The sequence below is a fragment of the Hylobates moloch genome, unplaced genomic scaffold, assembly GCF_009828535.3.
Source record: "Hylobates moloch isolate HMO894 unplaced genomic scaffold, HMol_V3 SCAFFOLD_3, whole genome shotgun sequence".
NCBI lineage: Eukaryota > Metazoa > Chordata > Mammalia > Primates > Hylobatidae > Hylobates > Hylobates moloch.
Window position 1 is genome coordinate 21,070,113 of NW_026652278.1, and position 11,173 is coordinate 21,081,285.

General features: G+C 48.4%; 1 protein-coding gene across 1 annotated transcript in view; it reads right to left on the reverse strand.

The window, feature by feature from the left end:
• Positions 1-7,999, reverse strand: part of ACSL5 (acyl-CoA synthetase long chain family member 5) — a 50,489-nt gene extending 42,490 nt beyond the window's left edge. Inside the window, exon 1 of the mRNA XM_032177903.2 lies at positions 7,756-7,999. Coding sequence (XP_032033794.1) covers positions 7,756-7,894 — 139 coding nt within the window. The 5' untranslated portion in view covers positions 7,895-7,999. The remainder of the gene's footprint in view (positions 1-7,755) is intronic.
• Positions 8,000-11,173: the final 3,174 nt, after the last annotated feature.

The following is an 11,173-nucleotide window of genomic DNA, read 5'->3' on the forward strand; positions in this document are numbered from 1 at the left end:
CCCGGGAGGCGGAGCTTGCAGTGAGCCGAGATCGTGCCACTGCACTCCAGACTGGGTGACAGAGCGAGACTCCGTCTCAAAAAAAAAAAACAAAACAAAACAAAAAAAAACTAGATTATTTAGGACCACGAAACAACAAAAACAACAACAAGAGCAGGGAAAGAGAATTGGGGGTACAGCAGGGGGATGAGTTTTTTTGTTTTTTTTGCTTTTTTTTCTTTGAGACAGAGTCTTGCTCTCTTGCCCAGGCTGGAATGCAGTGGTGTGATCTCGGCTTACTGCAACCTCTGCCTCCTGGGTTCAAGCAATTCTCATGCCTCAGTCTCCCAAGTAGCTGGGATTACAGGTGTATGCCTGGCTAATTTTTGTATTTTTGGTAGAGACAAGGTTTCGCCATGTTGTCCAGGCTGGTCTTGAGCTCCTGGTCTCAAGTGATCCACCTGCCTCAGCCTCCCAAAGTGCTAGGATTATAGGTGTGAACCACCGCGCCTGGTGGATGAGTTTTAATTAGGGTGGCGTAGAGTAGTCTCACTGGGAAGGTAACACTTGATGTGTACTGTTTCATCTGAAATATGCACACTTAAAAAAAAAAAGAAGAATAAAATGAACAGCTCCATATAATCCCACCTCCAACACAGGCAGCTAACTTAGAAAGTTCTATCACCTTGGTTGGTGGCATTTCAAGTGAATGCACCTAAGCATACACCTCAGCTTTGTTTCTACAAGCGTGGCTCTCCCAATACCAAAACTACATTCGACACACAGCCTCTTCCAAGCCCTCATGTTGTGTAAAATGCTTCTCAGCCACTGAGTAATCCAGCTGGACAGCAGCTCAGTGGGTGGAAACCTTTTTCATCCATTTCTCTAGCCGATAAGAAACCAGAGCAAAGGTGAAGGCTGAGTCACAGGGTCGAGGGGCCCTGAAAGTGTCTCTTTCAATATTCATTCCAAGTAGCTAAGAAGGAAGGATGATCTGAGATCCTGACCTACAGCCCGCTGATAACTTCCCAGCCACTCACCAGTGCGCGTGGATGCTCAAGCCACTGTCTTATAATAGCTATGGCCCCAGGCAGATGGGAAGGGCCTTATTTTATTTATTTATATATTTATTGTGGGACACAGTCTCACTTTGTTCAGGCTGGAATGCAGTGGCGCTATCACAGCTAACCGCAGCCCCATCCTCCCACGCTCAGCTCACTGCAGCGTTAACTTCCCAGGCTTAAGTGATCCTCCCACCTCAGCCTTCCAAGTACCTGAGACTATAGGTGTGCACCACTACATTCGGCTAATTTTTAAGTTTTTTGTAGAGATGGGGTATCCCTAAGTTGCCCAGCCTGGGCTTGAACTCCTGGGCTCAAGCGATCCACCTGCCTCAGCCTCCTAAAGTTCTGGGATTACAGGCATGAGCCATGGCACCCAGTGGGGAAGGTCCTTCTTATCATCTCCGCAGAGATATGGTGAACAGAGCAGGGAGGCAGCATTACCAAAGGGAGCCCTATTAAAACACCAGGTGGTAGCTAAGTAGTAGTTTCCACACCATGGAAAGATTCAATTCAATTGCTTAAATAATTTTTTAAAAAGTAAGTGATAATAACCTCTCATATCTCTCTTCCAAGCCCAATTGCTAAACTGCATCTAACAGTCCCAATGTGTAAGACAGCTGGCAGAGAAAGGGTTAAGAGTCTAGGCTTCAGACAGGTGTCCTGGGCCATAGGCAAGCATACCATAAATAAATCATTAGGGTGTTCGATGCAGATCCACTGGTGAGATCTTTGCTGCTGAATTGCACAGGAAAAGCTACATGAGCCAGAGCTCAGAAGAGATAGGACAGGTGGAGCAGAATAAGCCCTTTCTTAGGGTTTGGGTCCCAGTGAGGCATCCTGTGACTCATGGATCTGTGTGTCAATAGGCCTCCCTGTGCTGTGAGCACTCAAGCACATAGTGACCATCCTCACCTGTGGATTCCACTGCACCTGGCACGGCACCCGAGACACCTTGGGAAGCCGCTGTTACCAAGCCACCTTCACCTTTTACTCACCACTGGCACAATTTGAGAGAAAGGCAACTAGCGAGGAGAGTCTGCTGAAGGGAAGTTTGCAGTGTTCAATCCCACAAGGAACAGAATGTGCTTCTATGCACACAGCAGGACAGGGTCTGCGGGGTCTTCCTCAGGAATGCCACAGCCAGGGGCTTCATGCCACGAGAAGGGCAACGCTAAGCAGCCCAACCTAAGTGAGGTCCGGGTTCCCTCATAATGTATCCTTTTGGGTATTCAAGCACCTACTGTGTGCCAGGCAGTGTGTTTAGCACAGGAAAGCATGCTCAGAACTTCTGGTCCAGTAGAAGATAAAGCCAATTCTCCAGGCAATCATGATGCTTTTGAGACCAGTGCTCTACGGGATGCACCCCCAGCTTTGGCAGCACCTGGTGGGCTGGAGAAGTGTGTGTGTGGCAAGGGATACATTTACTGTCTGCACTTTTAACTTATTTATACCTTTACTTTTTTTTTTTTTGAGACAGAGTCAAGCGATTCTTTTGCCTCAGCCTCCTGAGTAGCTGGGACTACAGGCATGTGCCACCACACCCAGCTAATTTTTGTATTTTTAGTAGAGACGGGTTTCACCATATTGGCCAGTCTGGTCTCAAACTCCTGACCTCGTGATCCGCCCATCTCGACCTCCCAAAGTGCTGGGATTACAGGTGTGAGCCACCGCGCCCGGCCTCTTTTTTTTTTTTTTTTTTTGAGACAGTATCACTCTTGTCACCCAGGCTGGAGTGCAGTGGTACAATCTTGGCTTACTGCAACCTCTGCCTCCAGGGCTCAAGTGATTCTCCTGCCTCAGCCTCCCAAGTAGCTGGCATTACAACAAGCGTGCATCACCACACCCGGCTAATTTTTGTATTTTTAGTAGAGGGGGTTTCACCATGTTGGCCAGGCTGGTCTCGAACTCTGACTTCAAGTGATCTATCTGCCTTGGCCTCCCAAAGGGCTGGGATTATAGGTGTGAGCCACTGTACCCAGCCTATACATTTATTTTCAGTAAAGTAAACAAAAATTGTGGACCTATGTGTTCAGCACTGTGCCATGTCTGAGGGATGAACATTTGGCCGATATAGTTCCTGCCATCTGGGTACTTATGGGTCTATCTAGTCCTAGAAACTCTTACAGAATGCTTCAGCGTGTGCAGTGAGCTCATGGGTTTGAAGGAGGAAGAGGTCAGTGCAGACTGGAGCACATTAAGACGGCTGTCTGGAACACTAGAACCTCAAAGATGTGTGATCCTTGATCCCCTGGCTTTATTGCCAATTGTCTCTTTCCAGGGGCAAAGATGATGATCTGACCAGACATGATGGCCCATCCCTGTAATCTCAGCACTTTGGGAGGCTGAGGCTGGAGAATCGTTTGAGGCCAGGAGTTCAAGACCAGCCTGAGCAACATAGTGGGACCCCATCTTTACAAAAATAAAAAATTTAGCTGGGCATGCCTGTAGTCCCAGGTACTCAGGAGAATGAGGTAGGAGGATTGTTGAGCCTGGGAGGTCGAGGTTGCAGTGATCCATGGTCCCGCCACTGCACTCCAGCCTGGGAGCCTGAATGTGCAGAGTGACAAGAGTGAGACCCTGTCTTAAAAAAAAAAAAAAAAGATGACAATTCTACCAATCAAGCTGATGTCTAGTAAGATCTCAACTATGATTCCAACCAGTGGCCCTGCCACCAAACCATCTTTCTCAACTGTTGTCTGTGTCTGTCTATCTACTTTCTTCATGGAGAGACCAATCATCTCATTAGGTTGGATGGAGCCAAGTGGAAGCGGAGAAGGGGAATGGCCAGATGTGCTTGAGGCACTAAAGTGGGACAAGTGGGACATTTAGAGGAGGGAAATAGTGAAGAGGTATTTCTGCTGGAGGTGGAGGGTCCATCTTTAGTTAAAAGGCGGGTGTGGGGGTTGGCAGGGGGAAGAAAAAGTCTCCAAGGATGAATGAGATGGTGCATGGGGCCCAGTGTAGACACTGCACCACTGAAGCCATTGCCTTCACATACTCCAGAGAGCCTGGGTGGGGCCAGGCATTGGCCAGTTGAGCTGAGTAGCATTTATCAGGAGATCTCGTGTTAAGTCAAATACCAAGAGCCTCTTAAGTCAGTCCATTAAGATAGCATAGGATAGTTGAGTCACCCACAGGATGTGACCCCAGAAGTGACAAATCCCACAGGAGCTCAGGTCAATAGAGTCAACCTTGATCCACCACTGGGCTTAAGTGAGTCACAGTCCAAATCCCGACCCTGGGACAACTTGTGTCAGTTAACACCCCCAAAGGGCATCCCAGGCCTGCTGCTGACCAAGTACATTATGAGAAAACTGGGGTAAGAGGAAGCAGTGCCAGAAGTCCACTGGATCTGATAAAGGGGTCTGTAAAAAGATAGGCTGGACAAAGTGCTAGGACCCTGTCACCTGTGCCAGGGTGAGGCAAGAGGTTGGGAAAGTGGACTTCTTGCCTTGGTTTTCTGCAGAATCAGCCCTTGCACTGCCTGTCCCAACCAGTGGTCACGGGTCAACAGTTTCAAAGTGCAGGCAACAAGCTTTCTTGTCAATGGTCTCATTGCCAGGGGCAAACTTTCAAGGTCATGCCCTTCCAGGTACCAGAGCAACAGCTCCTCACTTACTACATGTGTAGCCCTGGGGACAGTTACTTAGAGTCACTGAGCATCAGTTCCCCGCCACTGTACACAGAAGGAGCAGGTGAAAATCGCTACTTAAAGGAGATGTAGAACAGCTGGTGTGCTGTCAGGCACATGGGAAGTCCTCAATCAAGTCTAGCTCCCTTTTCCTTCCCTTTTCCTCAATTTTCACATCCTTGCCAATATCAGATGTTCTATTATGAGATGTCTCAAAAGAAAAGAGATGAGCACGGTCTTGAACAATTACTGCCCCTCCACTTCTGTGCAAAGGTCTTAACAAGCCCTCATTTTTTTTTTTTTTTTTTTGAGACAGAGTTTCACTCTTGTCGCCCAGGCTGGAGTGCAGTGGCGAGATCTCAGCTCACTGCAACCTCCACCTCCTGGGTTCAAGCGATTCTCCTGCCTCAGCCTCCCGAGTAGCTGGGATTACAGGTGGCTGCCACCACGCCCAGCTAGCTTTTGTATTTTTAGCAGAGATGGGGTTTCACCATGTTGGCCAGGCTGGTATCAAACTCCTGATCTCAAGCGATCTGCCTGCCCCAGCCTCCCAAAGTGTTGGGATTACTGGCGTGAGCCATTGCGCCCGGCCAACAAGCCCTCGTTTCTATTTAAACAGAGCACTTCTAGTTGTAGGAACCATGGCCTGTCTCTGACCTAGCTTTCCCCCAGACCCCACATCCTCAACTTGAGCCACTCGCAACCTCACAACTCTTAGAATAGAATGGCCCGTGAAGACTGAGAGTTCCACCAGCTCCCCCAAAGAAGGCTGATAGTGTGGCCTGACCACAGCAGTGCATGGGCTGTCTGACCTTCCAAACTCCAGATCTCATGTATTTATTCAAACAATGAGTTGAGAACCTAGGAAGTGTCAGGCCCTGCGCCAGGGAGGACAAGTTGGTGAGAGAGTCCCTTTCCGACCTCAGGATGTGCAGACATACAGGGGAGAAACAGACCCAGATGCATTTCCAGCAGAATGTGATAAGCAGTGATGGCTGGACTCACGGCTGCTGGGGTTACGTCACCTTTGCTGGGTGCTGCCAGGCACAAGAGTCACCTCTGGCTGCACTCCAGCTGAGGGTCTGCTCATCTGCTGAGGAGGCATATGAGAGACAGACAGGAGCAGACACTGTATTCCTGGTTTCTAAGAAGCTGGCAAATCCTGTAGGCCAGGCGCAGTGGCTCACACCTGTAATCCCAGCACTTTGGGAGGCCTAGGCAGGCAGATCACTTGAGGTCAGGAGTTTGAGACCAGCCTGGCCAATATGGTGAAACCCCATCTCTGCTAAAAATACAAAAGCTAGCTGGGCGTGGTGGCACACGCCTGTAATCCCAGCTACTCAGGAGGCTGAGGCAGGAGAATCGCTTGAACCAGGGAGGCAGAGGTTGCAGTGAGCCAAAATGTTGCCACTGCACTCAAGCCTGGGAGCCTAGGTGACAGAGTGAGTCTCCTTCAAAAAAAAAGAAGATTGTCTTGTGTACTGGTACTTCCCTGGCTTCATCTTCCCTCTCTCCATTCATTTCTCTCTCCTTCCTCCATCTCCAGCCTCCTTGTAGTATCTGTGGTCTCACTGTAGGTAGATGGTTAGGTATGCAATGACATGATAATATTGTTCTTGGTGTCTTTGCCCTCAAGAAATTACAATATAGCCTGGGAGAGACTATTTTAGGTCAGGCTAGGCTGAAACATTCCGTTTGGTTCTGGATTAAAAAGTGTTTTCTCTTTTTTAATAATTAAATTTGAATGCATTTATCTGGGGTATGCCTGCTCTGAATTTTGCTAAACTTTCCACCATTAGCATCTTATTACACACCATCTACTTTACTTCTCTATATTACCTGCCTGTCCTGTAAGCATTTGCACTTATACTTCTTGTTTTATTTAGGTTTTTGTTCCTTTTATTATACCAAATACACAAAAGATGGCTATAAAATTTTACACCATGCCTCTTTCAAGACATGTTCTGTGTTTAACCTTGAATACTGATCAATCGGAGGGGACTACCACGGAGTGACTCCATATCAGAATATGGAGGGAGAAATAAAACCAATTACTCCTTTTTTTAAAAAAAAAACTAAGTCAGTTTTCAATGGTTTTTTGTTTGTTTGTTTGTTTGTTGTTTTTGAGCCAGAGTCTCGCTCTGTCATCCAAACTGGAGTGCAGTGGTGCCATCTCGGCTCACTGCAACCTCCGCCTCCCAGGTTCAAGCAATTGTCCTGCCTCCTGAGTGCTGGGATTATGGGCATATGCCACCACGCCAAGCTAATTTTTGTATTTTCAGTAGAGATGGGGTTTCGCAATGTTGGCCAGGCTGGTCTCTAACTCCTGACTTCAGGTGATCCACCCACCACAGACTCCCAGAGTTCTGGGATTACAGGTGTGAGTCACTGCGCCTGGCCTTAACGTTATTTTTTAAGACTCTGTCTCTGATATAGAATACCAATCACCTACACATTGGAGCCATAGATTCAATCCTACCTTTCAGACCACCAAGAAAAGGCTGATATCTCAGAAGGTACCAAGCCCCGGCAGTAGAGTCCCTTTCCAGTGCTTACTCCCTGAGGGTCTTTGAGGTTCACCTTAGGACCCTCAGGGAGTGGGCATTGGGAAGGAAGTACTTAGGAATTAAGCAAGACCTGAGACTTAACCTGTGGCCATACTTCCTAAAATACACTCAACTCCATTCATCTGTCTCTCCCACCCCATCGGTCTCATTCATCAGTCTTATCAAACATAAAATTGAGGGCAAACCCCCAGCCCACCTCAGGGGAGCTATGCTGGATGCTCAGACCCACAAAAAGAGGTCTCTGTTGTGGTTCACCTCACCCAAGAGAGTCGGGAGAAGGAAAGTGAGCCCTATGCATGCCCCACATCCTTCCTTCCTGTTGCTCCTCCTGACACAGGGTCCGAAGGCATGCCTGAGACCGGGAGGGAGAGAGCATGGTGTGCCCGTGGAACTCAGCCAGCCCTTGATTCTAAGTCGCTTCATGAAAGTCGGGGGGTCAGGATGCCTCCTTGGCTTCTGTCACACCCTCACAAGACCCCCTTGCTGAATAACACCCCCTCGATGGTCCCCTTACCCTGCGAGGGGGCCGCATCTCTCAGTGCTTCTAGTGAACCGGGGCTTCCTGGCTCTGAGTTCTTCCTGCCACACAAGTCTCTGTCCTTCTTCCCTCGCTCCCGGTTCTTCCAGAGACAGGGTGGCTTCAGAGCATCCATGCAAGCAGAAGGCCGGCCCAGAGTGTCCCCAGTTCTGCCCTGCTCTGAGCTGTCCCGAGTCAGGCCATGTCAGGCTTTCTAACGTGCTCGGGGACTTCACTTCCTGGTTTTAATTTTTTTTTTCACAACTGAAAGTGGAAGTGTTCTGACCAGGAGGGGAGAAGCTGCCAAAGCTACCGTGGCTCGGTGTCAAAGCCTTTCACCTCAGCCCCTAAGGGCCGACACAAAAGCCAGCTTGCCTCAACACAATTTACCCTGTCCTCCTGTGGCCTATCACCTTTCAACTAAGATGAAAACAAACTAAAATGACTTGAGGTGCCCCCTCAGATCAGAAGCCTCACAGAGGCAGAGGTGATGCTGTTCCCTGCTGGAAGGACAGGAAAGTCTTGCTAGAGGGTACATCAGCCCTCAGACCCACACAAACACCTTCTACCCTCTCTCTCCATTCGCCAGAGCTGCCTGCCTTGGTCCTTGAAGCAGTTCTGGCCAAGCCAAGAAAATAAACAAGCAAGTCAGGAATGACAGGGCTGTGAGTTGTTCAGTTGGCGTGGTTTCTTTCCCTCTGACACACTCACACCTCAAAACTTAACTTAAAAATTGATTCTGCCACCTTGGTCACCCCCAGTATTACCAGGACCTGTATTAGTCTCATTTTTGATCTGCCTAAGGCTGTGGCTACAGAGGGGCCCTGGAGCTACCATTCTCAGATTAGGAAGCAGAAATAACAAATTTTCCTGCCCCTTCCCCACCTCACAGCTACCTCGGGATGAAGCAGCACTTTCTCCAGCCTCGATCCCCCACGAAGGCTCACAGGAAGTTCAGCATGATCCTGACTCTTTGCTGGAGCTAGATTAGGGTTCGTTCTTTCTACAGAGCAGGTCTTAAAAGCGTCCAACTAAGGAAGCCAGGGTGAGTTGTGCCACAATCTCAGAAAACACAAGAGCTGAGCCCTTGGCCTCTGGGGAGCCACCTTTGGACATGGAAGAAAGATGAAGGGCTGGGAGACGAAAGGGCGCCTGTGGCATTCCATCCTCCAGCTCATCTCCCAGCTGGAGGAGCACTTGTCTTTTGCTTAGTTTCAGGAACTCAGCTCCCCAAGAGGCAACTTCCTCTAGGGGAGAGCAGAGGATGGCAGAGTGGGTGTCGAATCTCAGCCACGCTAATACCTCTGAGCTCTTCACCAGGTGCTGTCTTCCTTCACCAAAGGGCTCAGGGCCAGGGGAAGATGAGGCTTTATTTTTTTTTTTATTGACCTCCTCCAATAAAAATGCTCAAGTTCAGGAAGGTTGAGTGATTCTAAAGGCCCATCAGAGTTGTATTCCTATCAATCCTCTGTGCACATGAGTGACACTCTCAGGATTTCAGAGGATAACTGAAAGCTTTGGTAACCCACAATAATTCTGCATTGTTGGGCAGGCTGTGGAAACTGACCAATCAAGTCTCAAATTCTAGCCACACCACCTTCGAGCTATGTAGCTTAGGCCATGCTGTTTAACAGCCTGGAGACGCACTATGCATCTGTGAAATGGGAAGGATACCACCTGCTTTATAGGATGAGATACACCAATGAAGTAACATACATAATCTCCCCAGAACAGTCCCCAGCACCTAATTGAATATCTGCTGATTCCCTTCCTCTCTCTCTGCCAAATGGGACTCTCTGCCCTCAGCAGCTGACGCATGATCCTTCTAACTACACTGAGACAGAATTTTCTTAATGGAAGATGAAGGAGACCCACATTCTGGCTTGGTGTGCTTTAGTACACTTAGCAAAATCAGTGTTCCCTTCCAATTCCATCCCCTGCTAGCATTTGGACAGCTCATGTATTTTCACCCCTTTTCCAACTGATTTTTTTCTTTGCCTCCCACACAAGTCAGCTGAGATTACTATTCAACTAAATGTAATTTCATGTTATAAAAGAGCCTTAGGCTGAGCATAACAAATCCCACTTTCTTTCCACACACCAACCCCCTCCCTACTATCTCACAGATATATTCAATATAGAGCAGGTAGTATCATTGCAGCTTACCTTGGAAGAAGACCCTCCCTTCCTGGGTCCAGGAAGTGCTCGCCTCACAGCTGGCTATATTGATTCAGCACCACATTCAGGCACTTCTACTCTTTCCACAGCTCCTAGGACTGACTGGGACACACCCGAAGCTACTGTATACTGTCCCAAGAGTGGCCAACACACTCCCCTGGAACCTTTGAATCTGTCGCAATAAAAGTTCAAAGGTAGAAGTTACCTGTTCAAACACTTGTAGTAACCTCTGACAGTAAGAAAAGCAGTGTTGGGCAAAAGATTAAAACAAGAGATTGTTATGCAATGGGCTTAAGAGGAAAAAAAAAAAAAGACAGCCCTCAGTTCAGAAAGCTAACGTTTACCAAGAGAAACCTTCGAGAAAGCTCTACCTCAGGGGAAGGAGAAGGGGTAGACAGGGCTTTGCATCTGCTCTGGGGGCATAATCCTTGAGATTGCGGTAGGAAGAGGAAGGTCTAGATTACTAGAGGAAAAAGGGCTCCTTGAGATCAGAGTGAGAGAAAAATGAGAAGCCACTTCAATTGGCTCAAGCTATAACTTTAAGATTCAGACTAAGCAGAGGTGTGCTATCTTCTGACCACTGCCCCCTTTAGAATTCAGACTAAGCAGAGGTGTGCATTCAGACTAAGCAGAGGTGTGCTATCTTCTAGAAGGGACCATTGCCCCCTTCAGAATTAGAATGTCTCCAAGGCAACCAAATGAGCCAAATCAGTCTAGAGTCTAGGCTGAGAGACAAGCCTAGGAGGGTTGTATTCAGGATTCGGAATCACGAACACAGTCCACAGCACACATAGTTTAGCAAGGCACTCGAATAAGAAGCATTGCTTCCTGGCTAACACCGTGAAACCCCGTCTCTACTGAATATACAAAAAATTAGCCGAGCGTGGTGGGGGCCCCTGTAGTCCCAGCTACTCGGGAGGCTGAGGCAGGAGAATGGTGTGAACCTGGGAGGTGGAGCTTGCAGTGAGCCAAGATCCCACCACTGCACTCCAGCCTGGGCAACAGAGCGAGACTCTGTCTCAAAAAAAAAAAAAAAGAAGCAGAACCACTGCAACATCACCCAGCCATCCTACTACCATGTCCTTCTTCTTTTTTTTTTTTTGAGACGGAGTCTCACTCTGTCACCCTGGCTGGAGTGCAGTGGTGCGATCTCAGCTCACCGCAACCTCCGCTTCCTGGGTTCAAGCAATTCCCCTGCCTCGGCCTCCGGAGTGGCTGGAATTACAGGCATGCACCA